General features: G+C 34.4%; 1 protein-coding gene and 1 long non-coding RNA gene across 2 annotated transcripts; both read left to right on the top strand.

The window, feature by feature from the left end:
• The first annotated feature begins 8,480 nt into the window (after nucleotides 1-8,480).
• LOC136801343 (uncharacterized) lies at nucleotides 8,481-10,376 on the top strand. The gene is made up of 2 exons (XR_010845840.1): nucleotides 8,481-10,004; nucleotides 10,225-10,376. It is a non-coding gene; the product is annotated as an uncharacterized lncRNA (long non-coding RNA).
• A 2,899-nt stretch (nucleotides 10,377-13,275) lies between these two features.
• On the top strand, nucleotides 13,276-16,563 carry LOC136801342 (serine-rich adhesin for platelets-like). The gene is made up of 3 exons (XM_067057978.1): nucleotides 13,276-15,099; nucleotides 15,404-15,456; nucleotides 15,808-16,563. The coding sequence occupies exons 1-3, from the start codon at nucleotides 13,360-13,362 to the stop codon at nucleotides 15,917-15,919; spliced, it is 1,905 nt and encodes a 634-aa protein (XP_066914079.1). The 5' UTR covers nucleotides 13,276-13,359; the 3' UTR covers nucleotides 15,920-16,563.
• Nucleotides 16,564-20,343: the final 3,780 nt, after the last annotated feature.

Raw genomic sequence — 20,343 nt, 5'->3', positions numbered from 1 at the left:
AACAGTGAGACAGCCCTCTGATGGGACTCCCCCAGATATGAAAAATAATTTTAGCATTTTAAAGCACCTGGAACCGTTGAAAAATTCTAGTTTCATTTTCCTGCAGCCAGACAATTCTATTTTACCCGGTCGTTGCCTAGTCAGATCCTTATAAAAAAGGCGAGCATACATCGGACTCACAGCGGGCAAAGATTTTGGTACGAAATGGCCAAAACCCTATATTTTCTTCTCTAATTAGCGGACGAGTGATAGTTTACAAGTGATTAATTTAAATTATTTTTAACAGATTTTAGTTTGATTGTACAAATTGATTCTACATAGGTTTGTAACGCTATCTAGTCAATTAATTTTCCTGGACTCTTATGATTCATGAAAGCTAGATTTTCTCGTCTCAACAACCTTTCTTTTCAAGCTCTTTCGTTACCTATGTCGTGTCTCTAGAAAAGCACTTCGGACAGAAAATTTATATTTTTGATACCTTGACATTGTCTAATACCAAAATTAGAGCTCATAGTTCAATAGTTTCTAAAGGGTAGACGCTTAACCCTTTTCCATGATGGTGTCCGCTTATCACTGTAGTAAAACCTTGTCGATTCTTTGGTTTGTTTTTGGTGGTTAGTAGACACCCCTGTTTCACTGACCCTGATAGACTGAATCTGCCAGTGGCGAAATATTACTTGAGATAAAGTCTTTTGGTCTTTGATAGCATAGTATAAGAAAGCCGCGGCTTTCTTATACTATGTTGATAGATATCAAACTCAAATTTCGGAAGAGCCTTTAATATTAGGATAGATTTAAGGACACCATGCAATGCTGTTTTCGTGACTACACACCCGCTACACACTTGGAATTGAGATTTTCCTATTTTCCCCAAATTGTGAAAAGAAATTAGACAAGATAAGAAAACCTTCATGCCAAGAAGGAACCGTTTTTAGAGTTGAGTTTATTTTTCAACGAGTCTACAAGAATTTTGTCAGGCTAATGCAGGGGTAATGACGAAATTGCAACTGGCCTTTTGAAATATTCGTGATTTTTTTAATATCTAATTAGGCTATCGCTTGTTTCAAATGAGACACAAAAATGTGCTGAAATTTCTATACACAGGTTACTTATTGTTTCTTTTAAAGTCAAATTAATTAAATTTCCTGCAGGGAAACACTTTTTGAAGAGAAAACGTGGTACAGTAAAGTCTCCATAGCTCAAACCAATTGTCCGAGTTATGGAGAAAAGTTTCTCAAGTTTTAGCGAGATCTCCCCTTATTTGTGGACCAGCTGAATAAAAACAGTATTTTCAATATACATTCTTGCATATGGCGATATTTTGGGGTTAGTGAGTGAAAAATCAGCCAAATAATCGTCCCTGGTGACTAAAATACCCTAAAGTTTTTGTATTTTGAAAAAAAAATGACATCTTGATTTTGATGTTCTTTTGCATTACGTTATTTCAACATCCATACCTCAACTTAAAAATTATGTCTGTAAAAGAAACGTCAATTTGACATAATTTCAATATTCGGCTTTAAACATCAGGTAATGCAACGTTTAAAATACCCCGACATTTTTTCCCCGAAAAGGTAATCTTTTTCTCATGATATTGAGTTTGAGTCTGCTGGAGAATGAGTTTTAATTTTTCAAAACGCTTAGGTAAAATGGAAATCACCCGAAAAAGAAAAAAAAATGCGAGTTCGTATTTTTTGACATCTCCAGCATTTTCATATAAGTATCCTCAAAAGAAATTTACAAGATTAAATTTCGAAATTAAATATCATAAATTGTTTAATGAATCCCTGTATCAGTAGGCCAATCAAATTTCAAATTCATATGGGTGAGCCCAAAGTATCAATCTTTAGAGCTATGATGTTTTAAATTTTTTAGTCTTCTATGTGAAAGGAAAAGAAAAGGATATGCCTCATTTTACTACAGGTGGATCGAGCAGACCTACACTTGTGAAAATCCCATGTTCAGAACAGTGAGACAGCCCTCTGATGGGACTCCCCCAGATATGAAAAATAATTTTAGCATTTTAAAGCACCTGGAACCGTTGAAAAATTCTAGTTTCATTTTCCTGCAGCCAGACAATTCTATTTTACCCGGTCGTTGCCTAGTCAGATCCTTATAAAAAAGGCGAGCATACATCGGACTCACAGCGGGCAAAGATTTTGGTACGAAATGGCCAAAACCCTATATTTTCTTCTCTAATTAGCGGACGAGTGATAGTTTACAAGTGATTAATTTAAATTATTTTTAACAGATTTTAGTTTGATTGTACAAATTGATTCTACATAGGTTTGTAACGCTATCTAGTCAATTAATTTTCCTGGACTCTTATGATTCATGAAAGCTAGATTTTCTCGTCTCAACAACCTTTCTTTTCAAGCTCTTTCGTTACCTATGTCGTGTCTCTAGAAAAGCACTTCGGACAGAAAATTTATATTTTTGATACCTTGACATTGTCTAATACCAAAATTAGAGCTCATAGTTCAATAGTTTCTAAAGGGTAGACGCTTAACCCTTTTCCATGATGGTGTCCGCTTATCACTGTAGTAAAACCTTGTCGATTCTTTGGTTTGTTTTTGGTGGTTAGTAGACACCCCTGTTTCACTGACCCTGATAGACTGAATCTGCCAGTGGCGAAATATTACTTGAGATAAAGTCTTTTGGTCTTTGATAGCATAGTATAAGAAAGCCGCGGCTTTCTTATACTATGTTGATAGATATCAAACTCAAATTTCGGAAGAGCCTTTAATATTAGGATAGATTTAAGGACACCATGCAATGCTGTTTTCGTGACTACACACCCGCTACACACTTGGAATTGAGATTTTCCTATTTTCCCCAAATTGTGAAAAGAAATTAGACAAGATAAGAAAACCTTCATGCCAAGAAGGAACCGTTTTTAGAGTTGAGTTTATTTTTCAACGAGTCTACAAGAATTTTGTCAGGCTAATGCAGGGGTAATGACGAAATTGCAACTGGCCTTTTGAAATATTCGTGATTTTTTTAATATCTAATTAGGCTATCGCTTGTTTCAAATGAGACACAAAAATGTGCTGAAATTTCTATACACAGGTTACTTATTGTTTCTTTTAAAGTCAAATTAATTAAATTTCCTGCAGGGAAACACTTTTTGAAGAGAAAACGTGGTACAGTAAAGTCTCCATAGCTCAAACCAATTGTCCGAGTTATGGAGAAAAGTTTCTCAAGTTTTAGCGAGATCTCCCCTTATTTGTGGACCAGCTGAATAAAAACAGTATTTTCAATATACATTCTTGCATATGGCGATATTTTGGGGTTAGTGAGTGAAAAATCAGCCAAATAATCGTCCCTGGTGACTAAAATACCCTAAAGTTTTTGTATTTTGAAAAAAAAATGACATCTTGATTTTGATGTTCTTTTGCATTACGTTATTTCAACATCCATACCTCAACTTAAAAATTATGTCTGTAAAAGAAACGTCAATTTGACATAATTTCAATATTCGGCTTTAAACATCAGGTAATGCAACGTTTAAAATACCCCGACATTTTTTCCCCGAAAAGGTAATCTTTTTCTCATGATATTGAGTTTGAGTCTGCTGGAGAATGAGTTTTAATTTTTCAAAACGCTTAGGTAAAATGGAAATCACCCGAAAAAGAAAAAAAAATGCGAGTTCGTATTTCTTGACATCTCCAGCATTTTCATATAAGTATCCTCAAAAGAAATTTACAAGATTAAATTTCGAAATTAAATATCATAAATTGTTTAATGAATCCCTGTATCAGTAGGCCAATCAAATTTCAAATTCATATGGGTGAGCCCAAAGTATCAATCTTTAGAGCTATGATGTTTTAAATTTTTTAGTCTTCTATGTGAAAGGAAAAGAAAAGGATATGCCTCATTTTACTACAGGTGGATCGAGCAGACCTACACTTGTGAAAATCCCATGTTCAGAACAGTGAGACAGCCCTCTGATGGGACTCCCCCAGATATGAAAAATAATTTTAGCATTTTAAAGCACCTGGAACCGTTGAAAAATTCTAGTTTCATTTTCCTGCAGCCAGACAATTCTATTTTACCCGGTCGTTGCCTAGTCAGATCCTTATAAAAAAGGCGAGCATACATCGGACTCACAGCGGGCAAAGATTTTGGTACGAAATGGCCAAAACCCTATATTTTCTTCTCTAATTAGCGGACGAGTGATAGTTTACAAGTGATTAATTTAAATTATTTTTAACAGATTTTAGTTTGATTGTACAAATTGATTCTACATAGGTTTGTAACGCTATCTAGTCAATTAATTTTCCTGGACTCTTATGATTCATGAAAGCTAGATTTTCTCGTCTCAACAACCTTTCTTTTCAAGCTCTTTCGTTACCTATGTCGTGTCTCTAGAAAAGCACTTCGGACAGAAAATTTATATTTTTGATACCTTGACATTGTCTAATACCAAAATTAGAGCTCATAGTTCAATAGTTTCTAAAGGGTAGACGCTTAACCCTTTTCCATGATGGTGTCCGCTTATCACTGTAGTAAAACCTTGTCGATTCTTTGGTTTGTTTTTGGTGGTTAGTAGACACCCCTGTTTCACTGACCCTGATAGACTGAATCTGCCAGTGGCGAAATATTACTTGAGATAAAGTCTTTTGGTCTTTGATAGCATAGTATAAGAAAGCCGCGGCTTTCTTATACTATGTTGATAGATATCAAACTCAAATTTCGGAAGAGCCTTTAATATTAGGATAGATTTAAGGACACCATGCAATGCTGTTTTCGTGACTACACACCCGCTACACACTTGGAATTGAGATTTTCCTATTTTCCCCAAATTGTGAAAAGAAATTAGACAAGATAAGAAAACCTTCATGCCAAGAAGGAACCGTTTTTAGAGTTGAGTTTATTTTTCAACGAGTCTACAAGAATTTTGTCAGGCTAATGCAGGGGTAATGACGAAATTGCAACTGGCCTTTTGAAATATTCGTGATTTTTTTAATATCTAATTAGGCTATCGCTTGTTTCAAATGAGACACAAAAATGTGCTGAAATTTCTATACACAGGTTACTTATTGTTTCTTTTAAAGTCAAATTAATTAAATTTCCTGCAGGGAAACACTTTTTGAAGAGAAAACGTGGTACAGTAAAGTCTCCATAGCTCAAACCAATTGTCCGAGTTATGGAGAAAAGTTTCTCAAGTTTTAGCGAGATCTCCCCTTATTTGTGGACCAGCTGAATAAAAACAGTATTTTCAATATACATTCTTGCATATGGCGATATTTTGGGGTTAGTGAGTGAAAAATCAGCCAAATAATCGTCCCTGGTGACTAAAATACCCTAAAGTTTTTGTATTTTGAAAAAAAAATGACATCTTGATTTTGATGTTCTTTTGCATTACGTTATTTCAACATCCATACCTCAACTTAAAAATTATGTCTGTAAAAGAAACGTCAATTTGACATAATTTCAATATTCGGCTTTAAACATCAGGTAATGCAACGTTTAAAATACCCCGACATTTTTTCCCCGAAAAGGTAATCTTTTTCTCATGATATTGAGTTTGAGTCTGCTGGAGAATGAGTTTTAATTTTTCAAAACGCTTAGGTAAAATGGAAATCACCCGAAAAAGAAAAAAAAATGCGAGTTCGTATTTTTTGACATCTCCAGCATTTTCATATAAGTATCCTCAAAAGAAATTTACAAGATTAAATTTCGAAATTAAATATCATAAATTGTTTAATGAATCCCTGTATCAGTAGGCCAATCAAATTTCAAATTCATATGGGTGAGCCCAAAGTATCAATCTTTAGAGCTATGATGTTTTAAATTTTTTAGTCTTCTATGTGAAAGGAAAAGAAAAGGATATGCCTCATTTTACTACAGGTGGATCGAGCAGACCTACACTTGTGAAAATCCCATGTTCAGAACAGTGAGACAGCCCTCTGATGGGACTCCCCCAGATATGAAAAATAATTTTAGCATTTTAAAGCACCTGGAACCGTTGAAAAATTCTAGTTTCATTTTCCTGCAGCCAGACAATTCTATTTTACCCGGTCGTTGCCTAGTCAGATCCTTATAAAAAAGGCGAGCATACATCGGACTCACAGCGGGCAAAGATTTTGGTACGAAATGGCCAAAACCCTATATTTTCTTCTCTAATTAGCGGACGAGTGATAGTTTACAAGTGATTAATTTAAATTATTTTTAACAGATTTTAGTTTGATTGTACAAATTGATTCTACATAGGTTTGTAACGCTATCTAGTCAATTAATTTTCCTGGACTCTTATGATTCATGAAAGCTAGATTTTCTCGTCTCAACAACCTTTCTTTTCAAGCTCTTTCGTTACCTATGTCGTGTCTCTAGAAAAGCACTTCGGACAGAAAATTTATATTTTTGATACCTTGACATTGTCTAATACCAAAATTAGAGCTCATAGTTCAATAGTTTCTAAAGGGTAGACGCTTAACCCTTTTCCATGATGGTGTCCGCTTATCACTGTAGTAAAACCTTGTCGATTCTTTGGTTTGTTTTTGGTGGTTAGTAGACACCCCTGTTTCACTGACCCTGATAGACTGAATCTGCCAGTGGCGAAATATTACTTGAGATAAAGTCTTTTGGTCTTTGATAGCATAGTATAAGAAAGCCGCGGCTTTCTTATACTATGTTGATAGATATCAAACTCAAATTTCGGAAGAGCCTTTAATATTAGGATAGATTTAAGGACACCATGCAATGCTGTTTTCGTGACTACACACCCGCTACACACTTGGAATTGAGATTTTCCTATTTTCCCCAAATTGTGAAAAGAAATTAGACAAGATAAGAAAACCTTCATGCCAAGAAGGAACCGTTTTTAGAGTTGAGTTTATTTTTCAACGAGTCTACAAGAATTTTGTCAGGCTAATGCAGGGGTAATGACGAAATTGCAACTGGCCTTTTGAAATATTCGTGATTTTTTTAATATCTAATTAGGCTATCGCTTGTTTCAAATGAGACACAAAAATGTGCTGAAATTTCTATACACAGGTTACTTATTGTTTCTTTTAAAGTCAAATTAATTAAATTTCCTGCAGGGAAACACTTTTTGAAGAGAAAACGTGGTACAGTAAAGTCTCCATAGCTCAAACCAATTGTCCGAGTTATGGAGAAAAGTTTCTCAAGTTTTAGCGAGATCTCCCCTTATTTGTGGACCAGCTGAATAAAAACAGTATTTTCAATATACATTCTTGCATATGGCGATATTTTGGGGTTAGTGAGTGAAAAATCAGCCAAATAATCGTCCCTGGTGACTAAAATACCCTAAAGTTTTTGTATTTTGAAAAAAAAATGACATCTTGATTTTGATGTTCTTTTGCATTACGTTATTTCAACATCCATACCTCAACTTAAAAATTATGTCTGTAAAAGAAACGTCAATTTGACATAATTTCAATATTCGGCTTTAAACATCAGGTAATGCAACGTTTAAAATACCCCGACATTTTTTCCCCGAAAAGGTAATCTTTTTCTCATGATATTGAGTTTGAGTCTGCTGGAGAATGAGTTTTAATTTTTCAAAACGCTTAGGTAAAATGGAAATCACCCGAAAAAGAAAAAAAAATGCGAGTTCGTATTTTTTGACATCTCCAGCATTTTCATATAAGTATCCTCAAAAGAAATTTACAAGATTAAATTTCGAAATTAAATATCATAAATTGTTTAATGAATCCCTGTATCAGTAGGCCAATCAAATTTCAAATTCATATGGGTGAGCCCAAAGTATCAATCTTTAGAGCTATGATGTTTTAAATTTTTTAGTCTTCTATGTGAAAGGAAAAGAAAAGGATATGCCTCATTTTACTACAGGTGGATCGAGCAGACCTACACTTGTGAAAATCCCATGTTCAGAACAGTGAGACAGCCCTCTGATGGGACTCCCCCAGATATGAAAAATAATTTTAGCATTTTAAAGCACCTGGAACCGTTGAAAAATTCTAGTTTCATTTTCCTGCAGCCAGACAATTCTATTTTACCCGGTCGTTGCCTAGTCAGATCCTTATAAAAAAGGCGAGCATACATCGGACTCACAGCGGGCAAAGATTTTGGTACGAAATGGCCAAAACCCTATATTTTCTTCTCTAATTAGCGGACGAGTGATAGTTTACAAGTGATTAATTTAAATTATTTTTAACAGATTTTAGTTTGATTGTACAAATTGATTCTACATAGGTTTGTAACGCTATCTAGTCAATTAATTTTCCTGGACTCTTATGATTCATGAAAGCTAGATTTTCTCGTCTCAACAACCTTTCTTTTCAAGCTCTTTCGTTACCTATGTCGTGTCTCTAGAAAAGCACTTCGGACAGAAAATTTATATTTTTGATACCTTGACATTGTCTAATACCAAAATTAGAGCTCATAGTTCAATAGTTTCTAAAGGGTAGACGCTTAACCCTTTTCCATGATGGTGTCCGCTTATCACTGTAGTAAAACCTTGTCGATTCTTTGGTTTGTTTTTGGTGTTTTATTCAATTTTTCAAGATTGAAAGTTACAATTCCTTATTGCGGAACGTGCGTTAGAATTTCTCTACTAAATTGCGTTTTATTTCATATGTACTGCTTTAAAACATTATCTTTACCACTATTATTCCAAAGACCCCTGTTTCACAAACCGGCTGGGAAACCCACCCCACTGAAAAATCTAGCCAAAATGTTGTTCACAATGGGAAAAATACCATACTGTTTCAGCTCCACTGGGAAAGTTTTATTATTTCATCCCCAATCTAAGAAAATGCATCTCACTAGAATGTTTAACTTGGAGAAATAGTGGAAAAAACTTCGACTTCCACTTCCACTTCCACTGGGGTTGTGAGACAGGGGTGTTTTAAAATCACTATCTTAAGTCTTCTCTTTGAACTTTTCTTCTTGTTGGTTAAACAGTTTAGTATCCTTTCAGGGGGAGTTTAACAATACTTTTTACAAATTGCATATTTTATTGTCTCCTGTGCAAGGTTTACACAGGTAAAGAAGTAGTTTTAGTATTCTTATTGTTATTATTATATAGTCTGCTGTGCAAGGTTTACACAGTTATAGAAATAGCTTTATTATATAGTCTGCTGTGCAAGGTTTACACAGTTATAGAAATAGCTTTATTATATAGTCTGCTGTGCAAGGTTTACACAGTTATAGAAATAGCTTTATTATATAGTCTCCTGTGCAAGGTTTACACAGGTATGTGTAATATTATATACCTATACATATAGGCAAAAAAAAGATCCACAATAATTTTGCATAAAACTGAAAGAAACCTATTTCATTGCGGAACGTGCGTTTAAGTACTTAAGAGCACTCATGTTTTTGAACTTTTTGTACAATTCAATACTTTTGAAGCGTATATGGATTACAGAGTTTACTTTATGAAGGTAGTGATAGTTCATCGTATATTTTTGGATCTCTTATGATTAATAATTTAATGATAACTTGGATCACTTTTCCATGATTTTTCGTTTAGTGTGATGTAACAATCAAAATGGTGATGAGAAAGGACAGTATTGAAAATCGGTCACCTTTACACGCTACGAAAATTGGGTTGTATTATTAAATATCTTGAAATGTTTAATACTTTCTTTTTAATACAAACAATTAAAAGCCTAAAACATGTTTCTTTTATTAGGGTGTTAATGCAAGTATAAAAATGAAATTCCATAAAAAAATTTTCCTAATGTTGAGATAATATCAATATCCAAACGCCTACGCTTCACAACCGTGAAGAAAAACCTCACTGGTTTGATCCTACTACCTGAAGGTGACTTCCGCGGGAATTAATTTTCGGCAAAAAGAGGGTGTCTACCGCGAAAATTAGTTCCGCAAAATACGCCAAATTAGAACCCTCGCACCGCAAAAATTAGTTCCCTTAAGGTATTAAAGACTTACCCAATTTACATTTCAGTTGACGCTATCGAATATTGGATGCTTTCATCTGTTGGAAAATCGTATTGGATTCGTAATTCAAACCCGTTAGTAATTAGACACGGCAAAGAAGAGAAACAGCGGTAAGAAACTATTAAATCCGTTATTTTGGGAATATTAGCACTGGCTTACAAAATTTTGCCCCCACCCCTACAAAAATCCATCTGAAATATTATAATCATTGCTCATTATAATATGAGGAAATACCAAATGAATCGTTGTCACTCCACTTTTTTGTCAGTCGTTTATTTTCAAGAACTCATTATATTTAGGTTGTTATTTTTTTTTATTTTTTTATTTCAGAAACTTTCTTCCCATCGTTACGAAAGACTACCGAGACCTAGAAGTTTGTTTTTTACGAAGAAATCATCAATATATGCTATATTAATATTTTTGTATTGGCATTATCGATTATTATATTATGTAAATATACCACTACTCCACATTGCTTAAAACCTATTCAATCATTCATTCAGTCCTTGTTACCAAACTGCTCCAACGATTAGTTTAACAAATGAGATTAATGAGAATTGAAATTAGCTTTTACCATTAACGACTTTCCCAAAAGAATATTCTGGCTGCACTTTATTGGAAAATTTCCAAGCAATACACTAAAATTTCTTTCCTTAAGTAAAAAGATGTCAAAAATATATTTGCCTTTCCGTATCGAAAGGACTAGATGTCAAATATTTAATAAGAGTGACACTTCTCGAGTCGAACAGATGCCATTTCTGCATTACTGCATTTATACACTCAATCAATTGTTCTTAGAAAAAAGCAAAGAATGCACGCCTGTTTCAGTGACCGGGTACCTTTTATAATTTCACCGTGGATAACATTTTTCTTTGTAAATTCATTATAAATTCCCGGGGAGCAGAGGGCACTAGGTTTGCGGGATAATGTGCCGCCCGCGGTTTTTGGCGGGCCTTTTTATGGTGGGAGCGAAACGGACACTTAAATGGACTTATTAGGGACTTACATCGTGGAAAAACCCACATTTTAGTGTTTTCATTATTTCCCTATTAAGACCATTATACCTAAAATTTAGGCTTTTCAGGGTCACAATATGGAATTTTAGCTGTTTTAGCTGTTTTTACCGTGTTTTTTTTTTTGTTTTTTTCTGCCGTTCTTTATGAAATTTGTCGTTGTTTTTGTCAACTTTTCACCAACTTTTAGTAATGCAGGATTTTTTAGATAGACACCCTCCACGACCCTATGAATATTTTGCTTGCAACTTGCGAATCGAGTGACCTGCCTCGATCGCTTCGTCTGCCGTGAAGACTTATATTGCCGTTATAATGGGAGTTTATATATACTTTATATCAACTTATAATGCCAACCGTTATTGCCAAAATCTCCCTTGCTATTTGCCGTCTTGCTCTTTTCTCATCATATAATCATTTGATAATGGTTCTCTTTTTCTATTTTCAGTTTCGAACAATGATAAGCCAGATTTGCAAATAGAGGAACAACAATTTCGAAAAGAAAAGAAGGATGAGGCAGCCAAGAAAGATGCTCAGAGCAAACAAAAGTCGCTGTTAGTAATGTTTGCTACCATTCCATGAAATTTTTAATAATTATTTTACCTCAAATATGTCTGCACCTCTTTTATCATTATGGAAAAGTAATTTTTCCTTGATGAATCAATTTTGGCAAACCTCCCAAAATTTGTTAAATTTTCTTTCCCCAAAAATTTCTTCCCTTATTAACGAGATTTTCACTTTTATCTTTCAGGAACATGGTTAAAACTGCAACAACAGTAAAAGAAGCAGGTAATTTTATGAAGTGCCTGTTTTATAATGACTGAAGATTTATTTAAATTATTTCTCTAGGTATGGTAAATGCAAAACTTGTTCAGTATGGTTCACTATGTTTTGCAAAGTTTATTCTATCTAAAGAATGAAAATATTACTTTTTCTTTTAGATGGAAGAGAAACAATTAAGACATTTACCAATTTAACAAGGTAGTTAAATGTATTATGAATTTGATTTTTCTTCGATATTTTTGTTCCAACTACTTTTTCTTTATTTTCAATTTTTCATGTACAATAAGAAAACTGTAAATTTTACTCATAATTTTATAATTCAGGAAATCAAACATGCAATGTCTTGAGTGCTCAGTCAAAGACTCGGAAATTTATTTACTCAATCAGAGAATCGAAGATTGTAACTATTTTTTCACTTATTTTTTCATCAGGAAAAAACTTTGTTTTAATTTATTAAGGAAATTGAGCTGGAATTCTTTTTTCCTTTGAAGTACTATTTAATCATTATGGACATCATTTCCCTCAGGTAATATCCAATCTTTTTACAAAAAATACATATAACTCTATAACCATGCATTTCTTAGGAATTATAAATTAGAATTAAAAAATGTTGTTAAAATTTTAGTGGATACTGCCCTTCTTGAAAAAGACGAGATCATCACAATGCAATCGGTAAATATGCTTATCATTTGATAATGACAAAATTGAAAATAACTTCTTAATCTTTCTAGCTTCATGGCAAATTGCAGTTACACTTTCCTTTATTTCTTAACCTAACCTAGAGAGCGATCATTGCTACTTCCTCACAAATTCAGCAATTACAAAATGATCTCAAGAGTAGCACTGTCAAAGTAAGTTGCATTGAATCAAACTTTAATTGAAGTATTCCGATGAATTTCAAGGACACCCTACAAATAAATGATTTCTTTTCTTTCTTTTTTTCTTTCATGAAGTCCAAACAAACTAATACTGACGCCAACAAAGAGAATAATTCCACCACCATGGTATGACTATCATATATTCTATTTTGAATTCTGAACTTAAAAGGGGAGGCATGATATATAATCAAATCATTATTTTTCTATTTAAATCACATCACTTTCATAGAATCCTCACACGAAAATTCAACTTGTGTGACATTTAAATAATTATTTGATCAAAAAAACTACTCCCAAGAAAATCCTTCAAAATCAAGTGATTTGGTTACACCAGATCAAACTGTTTGTGTCACACCTGACATCGAGACTGGTGCAGAGCCTGTAGCCCCTTCTACAGAAACACCCTCGTTCCTTGAAGATTTCAAAAATATCAATGTTGGACCTAAGGCTAACAAGAGTAATGAAACTACTGGTCTGCGTTCCGCATCCTTTGGCAAGATCTGCGTACGCGGGACGTAAATTTGTATATGTTCAAGAAATGCTACCGATTTGGTTCACGAAAAAAAACGGCACCTGGAGTGTTTATTTTCTCGCTGATTTTCTCGCTAAGAAGAAGAATTATTAATGCATTTAATAATTAAACAGAAAAACGGTTTTTATTCTTAATGGAAGAGAATAATTCATTTTTCCTTCTTTCAATGTTCAGGTACCAAAAGAAACGATCAGTTATAGAAGCTTTAAAACAAGAACGCATCATAATCTGCAAACGAAAACATCACGGTGAACATATCATAATGCCATGTGAAGAATGTAGAATTTGGTTATGTTGGGATTCCCTTATCGACCACCTTCAGTTAAAGAAACATAACATGGATCGATTAGGTGCCATTGATTTCATGATCACATTAAAAAAGAAGATTTGGGGTCAAAATGCTCCTAAAGCCAGAGATTTAGACGATTTTGGACGGCGTCTCCCAGCTGCGAATGAACAAAGTTCGTGTAAAGACAGCCAAAGAGCAGATATTTCCACGAATAATGCCCAGAAAGATTCTAATTCAGAAAAATCCATCACATACCTCCCATCATCCAAAACTAACACATCTCTATCTACACCTTCTATCGCTAGCAAACAAAAAGTGGTGATGAAGAAAAGCTTTATAAGCGACGCTTTAAGTTCACTCAAAAGTACTGGGTGCCCACCTATTAATAGTGCTTATACTACAATCAACCCTACGCTTTTGAGAGAAGCTTTAAAGGATGATAAAGCACAATATGAGAAAGACTTTTCATTAACGAAAGATGTGAAAAGCAATGTCGGTGAAAAACGAAAATCGATTGTTATTGACGATGATGAAGACACTAAAGTGATTAACATCCAGCCTTCAAATAAATCAAAACGCTCTGAGCCTTCAAAGAGTAATTCCCAAACACTCGACAATAGTCTATCTACAGACTACAAAATTTCAGCTCCTGCTGTTGATGCTGAATATGAGAGGGAGAAAAACATTAGCAATAAAGCAAGAATTGATAATAAAGCTAGTCTCCGTGTGGTTATAACTGATGTAAAAGAAGTTAATATGCAAAAAGTTAAGGTGGCTGCAAGTTGCCCTGTATGTGGAAGAGAATTTAAAATGAAACAAATGAAACAAATTAGCCATCATTTGGTAAGAAAACATGGTTTTAAGGTACGACAAGCTCTTATGGAGGAGGTAAAGCAGACACGATTGGCTAAGTGTATGAAACAGCACGGAGGAGAACATATTCTTCTGCCATGCGCAGTCGATCAATGCGACATGTGGTTTTGCAGCGATATGAGTTTTGAACAACATATGAGGATGAAACATTGTATGTCTATGCCTGATGTTTATAAAGCGAGAGACGAGTTAGTTAAAAAACATTGGGGTGGTAAAAAAGTACTCGTCAAAGAGATCTTATCAGAAATTAGTACCAACAATAAAAGTACATTAAATTCTAATGCTAAATCCAGTATGGAAGATTCAATGATATCTAAATCCAACACTGAAATCAGTACGCGAAGACCTACTGAAAAGTCAACAAATACATCCAAGTCTTCCACTTCAACCAGTACCGGTGAAGAAATAACTACTGAAGTTACAAGGACATCTAAATCTAACGCTGGAACGAGAGAAAGTGCTAAAGAAAGTGCTAGCATTATATCCAAGTCGTTCGTTGGATCAGAAGCTTTGGAAACGGAATGTGATAGAGATTATACCACTGATGTAAAAGAGAGTTTTCAGGAGACTGCGATCGAGGAGGAAAAAGAACTAAAATCGAGCACACGGGAAAATGCCAGTGATCAAATAAAATCAACAGAAAATGGCGACACTTTATTGGGAATTTCATGTGAGAAAGTTTCTTTAAAAGCAAAAGGTGACGGAGATATCATTATGGTTGATCAGAGTCGTCAAGAAATACCGGAGCCTTCGATTAAAGAAGAGGGAGAAACAAGTGTCACAAGTCTCTCGTGTGAAGACTCGTTTAAAGTTACAACGCAACCTTGTCAAACGCTGGAGGTATATAAAACTATGTATTTGTTAGAAGAGATCCTCTTTACAATGTCCCATTGATCGATATTGTTTTCTATTTACTACCTGGGTAGGTTTTAAAGAATATTTGTTTATATTCTTAACAATCAGCATCAATCCCGATCGACTTGTGATATTGATTGAAGGCTGATAAGGAAGTAGAAAATGTAATGAGATTTTCTATTTTTATCATTGCTTTTAAATTGATGGATGGCTTTTGTCTCTGGGTCTTACATTCAAGAACTCATTTTCTTTACTTAAGTAAATAAATTACCTTTTTACTCTTTCTCAGGAATTGGCTCAAGATATTCAAAACATCACAACAACTGCTAAACTTTTTATCAGGTAAACTTCTGCAATTTCCATATCGGAAGAAGATGGAGTCTTTGAATCGAATTAATGAAATTTGATATTTTGCCGAATGTAAAATCAAACAAAGGCTTTTTTCGCTTTGCTGATCTTCCCCTGTTTTTGCACATGACATACACGTTTTTTTATTATAAGAACAAACTGTATAACAACATGAGCCTTCCATGGCCTAAATATTAAGAACAAATTAAGAACATTTTAAGGCTTCGCTGACTTGAAAACAGTTCAAAGGGCCAATATTTTCATTTTCATGTTTAACTTTGTCATTAAATTAAATAATCAAAAAGGTATTTCTTTTTCACTGAAAATCGTTTTTTCTTTCTCCAGGAAAGCACCAGATCTTGAAGAAAGGTTGACAATGATTTGCAAAGAAGTACTTGTGGATCTATCAGAACCTGTCAGGAGGAACTTTCGAAATAAAGAAACAATCAACCCTTGACAAAATGACAATTCTAAGTTTTTAAAGTTGACCCTTTATTGATTGGAACACCTATTACGTTTATTTTGTAGTATATTGGACTAAGCATCTGATTTTTCTGTAATTTCGAATTGCATTATACTATAAGTTTTTATGCTGCTTAATTTTGTAAAATAAGCACAGATTACTCCAAGGGGCCGTCCACATAGTACGTACGCACTGAAATGTCGAAAATCGGATACCCCTCCCCCTGTACGCAAGCGTACGCAAATGGCTATACCCCCTGGTAAGTACGTACTTTTCATCCACCCCCCCCCCTCGGTTGAAGAAAATTTCGAATTCAATTCGTTTGCTTCGGACCTTTATTTCATACATTAGACTCAATGATGTTTATTAAGAAACTTTTTCTATTCCTTGGTGCGTATAAGAAACGTAAAAATCGACAAAAAACAAGCAAAAAAGGGCTATGAAACACTTTTCTCTGCGTACGTACATTTTCCTTTGACCCCTCCCCTTCCCCCGTACGCAAGCATACGCTTTTAAGAAGACTCCCTCTCCCCCTTAGTGCGTACGTACTATGTGGACGGCCCTCAAGTGTGTTATGTTTTGGTATGTTTCGGACAAACCATATCCTGTTTTTGTTTTTGAGAAAGTTGAATTTTTTATACAGTTGACTCTCTATAATTCGATCTTCAAGGGACCAAGAATTTTCTTCGAATTAGAGAAAGATTCGTTACAGAGAGTATTCTTTATTTCTAGCTGAGGGGATTATAATATTTTAGTTCAAATTATAGAAAGATTCGAAAAGTAGAGGTTCGAATTAGCGAGAGTTCACTATAGTTTGTATTTATCTTTGATTTCTTCGTCTCTCGATTCAAATGCGAAATCTCGAGCTTGCATTGTGTTTTTTTGTGAAATTACTCTCGGGTGCCTAATAAACGTACATGTACGTATTTGTAACCATTAATTAAATTCAATGAACTAAATTAACTCACTAAGCAAAATTCTTGTACTCCATCTTCTTGCACTAATATTTTTCCGGGGTAGAAACTCCTAAATAATGTACAAGCTACCCTGTCTGTTCTTTGTTTCTTTGTTAGTAGCCCCCTCCCCTTGTTTCTGCATATTTTTAATTGCAATTATCATTTCAGTCATATGTCATTTCGATTGTACAACAATCTAAGCATTATTGCATTTTTATTGATAATTTTTTTATATTTTAAAGATAGAACTAAATAGAAAGTGACGAAAGAACCCAACCTAAAATAATTCCTGAAATAAAAAACAAAGACTGAGGAGGAACTAAAAATACATGTTTTTTTTTTTTATAAGCAGGTGTATGCCCCTTGGTCAGGCTCGTGTATGCTTAAGTTCTCAAAGCATCCAGGCATAGTTTATGCTTATTAGATGCTTAAGAATTATGCTTATGATTCACCTCGAGCCAAGTTTTTTAATGAAATTTCAGAAATTTTGTAAAAAATTTGTTCAGATGAGCTTCCGTGTTCAGAAAGCAGTTTTGCTATCGTGTGTGCGTACCTTTGACTATCTATCCTTTCGACTCTCTATAAGGCAGGGAGAGGGGAAAAACGTTTCGAATCTCCGAGTCGCGCGACACCAAAATATTTAGGGGATAAAATACAAAGGATATTCACCGAAATGGTAACTCAAATTACCTCCGTCATATCAAATTTGACGTATACGTCAGAATGATACGAAGAACGAGTCTACCCTCCGTGACCCGTGACGTCAATATTTAGGAGATAACAAACGTGAAGAATATCCCGGGAAATGATAAAACAAATTACCTCCGTTATAGTAAATTGTTATATTTGAATTTATTGCAAAACGAAAGTGATGCCATTATGCTCCCTGTCCTTTTTGACGTCACGGCGATAGAGATATCTTGACACTGATTGGTTCTACAGATTCGTTGCCATGGTTTCAGTTTATCATCAAAGTGGTTATTCTTTTTTTTCTCTCCGAATTTGGCTGAATCGCAATTCTGAGAAACTGCTTGGCTGTTTTTTTGAATTTTTATTGAGTCATTACTTTCTACTGTTATCATCATTACAATTTACTATAATTTGTCCTGTTTTTCTTGGCTTCGATCCTTGATTGGCATCGTTCTGTTTTGGTCATTGGTTTGGTTTCGACTTTCATTTCAATCAAATCGACAGCAAAGAAAGAAGGCACTGGCCTGTTATTGTTCATTGTTTGGTTGGTTGTTGGTCTTCAGATCAGGAAAGTCAATTTTAAAATTTATTGTGCCACAAATTTGTTCTCATATTTTACATTTGGTCTTCGAGTATATCCTCCTTGCTTGCCTTTCTGTTTAAAAGATACCGTATATTTTAAGCAACTCTTGTTTGCCATTTTTTAACCGAATTAATTATTTTTTGCTAGCCGTGTTTACTGTACTGCAAAATTGATTATTTTGATAATATGTCAGCTCCTCTCTGAAGTCACCACTGGATGACCCCTTTTCCCCGTGCGGTTATTCCATCGCGGCACGCCGAACCGGGTTCTCGCCCGACTTCTGATTCTGTGTTTGACAGTTTCATGTATTGTATTGTATTGTATTGTTTTCTTTGATAGACTTTATGAGGTATGAAATATTTACAAGGACTGTGAACTAGTGTATATGTATAAGAATTGCGAAGCGATCCAGGCAAGTCACTCGATTTGCAAGTTGCAAGCAAAATATTTATAGGGTCACACACTAGAAATTGCAAGTTAAAATAGATTCATGATCAATTCGTAAATGTAAACCCTGCGAAACCCCGACAACTGCTCAGGTTCAGGAAGACCGAGCTTCTTTAGAGATACACTCAAACACTTCAGGTGTACAAACTTACGACGTTTACTTCTACGAATTTGAGGAAAATTATATGGTTTTTCATGAATCGTTGTGAAAAGTTCAATAATCATTTGTCCGCCCTGAGCCTTGCGAGTATTTTTATTTCTTTCGTCCTGGGAGGGAAAATACCTCTCTAGCCTCGTCAAAAGGTCTTCCTTGCAAAGAGCCCAGAGAATCAAAAAAAGTTAAACAAACTTTAAACATCGCTCGGTTTATTGAGACAGAGATGTGAAATACAGAGGATTTCAAGACTAAAATTTAATACAAATAAGTTGTCTTATGTAGTTTCAAAATTCAATAACCATATTAATTAGAAATATTGTATCATTACATTGCATCGTAAACACTGGGCGAAATTAGAGCTTTCCATTTTGGAAAGATGTTGGGATGTTCATCTTTAACATCTTTCCTCAATAAGCGAAAGACCATTTTTACAATTTTGTGGAAATTTGTTGAAAGATCTCATTTCTTCATATTTCCAATTTTGGAAATTTCATCTTCACTATCTTTCCAAAAATTTGAAAGATGATATTTCTATGATCGTGGAAACTCGTTGAAAGGCGGTCTTTCTTCACTTTTCCAATTTTCAAAAATATGACTTTTACTAAATTTCCTAATTTTAGGAAGAGTGAAAATTCCAATCTATGGAAAGTTGTTAAATCTAAGAAAAGTTTGAAAATCTCTCATGGATCAGAACACTACCCTCAACATAATCTCAGCAAAAGCTGAAACATCATCACACCCCAATTGCTCGACCGACAATACCAACAAATATGATACAAAACAACAAAACATTCAAACAAACAATTATACAAAGAAAAAGGAAATGGCAAGATGAAGACAAAGCCTAGAGTCAGGTGTGGTACCAAGAGTAAGCACTCTCTGGCGCCCGCGAGCCACCCGTCATCTTTACCAAAGAAGAAATAGTAGATTTTTTCCAATTTTCCAATTTTCGAAAATATGACTTTTACTAAATTTCCTAATTTTAAGAAGAATGAGATTTCCAATCTATGGAAATTTGTTGAAAGATGATTTTTTCCATCTCTACAATTTTCAAAAATATGACTATTACTAACTTTCCTAATTTTAGGAAGAAGAGTGGAATTTCCAATCTATGGAAAGTTGTTTTCTTCACTTTCAAATTTTCAAAAATATTTACTATCCCCGGAACCGGATCAAACGATTCAATTAAGCAACCCTACTTATTCCTATTATCCCTTAATTAAAAGCTTCACTTTTTTGGCATAATCTATTCTATATAAAATGGTGTCATTTTAAGGCATATCAGAAGGGAGGTCGTCAGTAGTCCGACACTTTCTAGTCAGACAGTAAAAATGTCCGACGTTCGATTTGACGAATGCGTCAGTATTCCGACAACAATTTTGTCCGACAACGAGTCAAAAAAAAAAAAATAAATAGACAGCGAAATATGAATCGTCGAAGAGGAGGTTCATTTTTCGTAAGCAACTACATTGAAAGTTGAAGAGGCTCCAGGCCTAACCTAAAATTAGCCAATTCTTTATACTTTATTAGTAAAAGTTTTTTAGACAATGTAACCGTGGCAAACAATAGCCTTTACCCAATAAAT

Source organism: Clytia hemisphaerica, unplaced genomic scaffold (assembly GCF_902728285.1).
Source record: "Clytia hemisphaerica strain Z4C2 unplaced genomic scaffold, Clytia hemisphaerica genome assembly, whole genome shotgun sequence".
In the NCBI taxonomy this organism is placed as follows: domain Eukaryota; kingdom Metazoa; phylum Cnidaria; class Hydrozoa; order Leptothecata; family Clytiidae; genus Clytia; species Clytia hemisphaerica.
This window is presented reverse-complemented; position numbering and strand designations above follow the sequence as displayed.

Coding starts and splice junctions, on each gene's coding strand:
- LOC136801342 (XM_067057978.1), top strand. CDS start 13,360: ATGCCATGTGAAGAATGTAGAATTTGGTTATGTTGGGATTCCCTTATC. Junction 15,100..15,403: donor AACCTTGTCAAACGCTGGAG/GTATATAAAACT, acceptor ACTCTTTCTCAG/GAATTGGCTCAAGATATTCA. Junction 15,457..15,807: donor ACTGCTAAACTTTTTATCAG/GTAAACTTCTGC, acceptor TTCTTTCTCCAG/GAAAGCACCAGATCTTGAAG.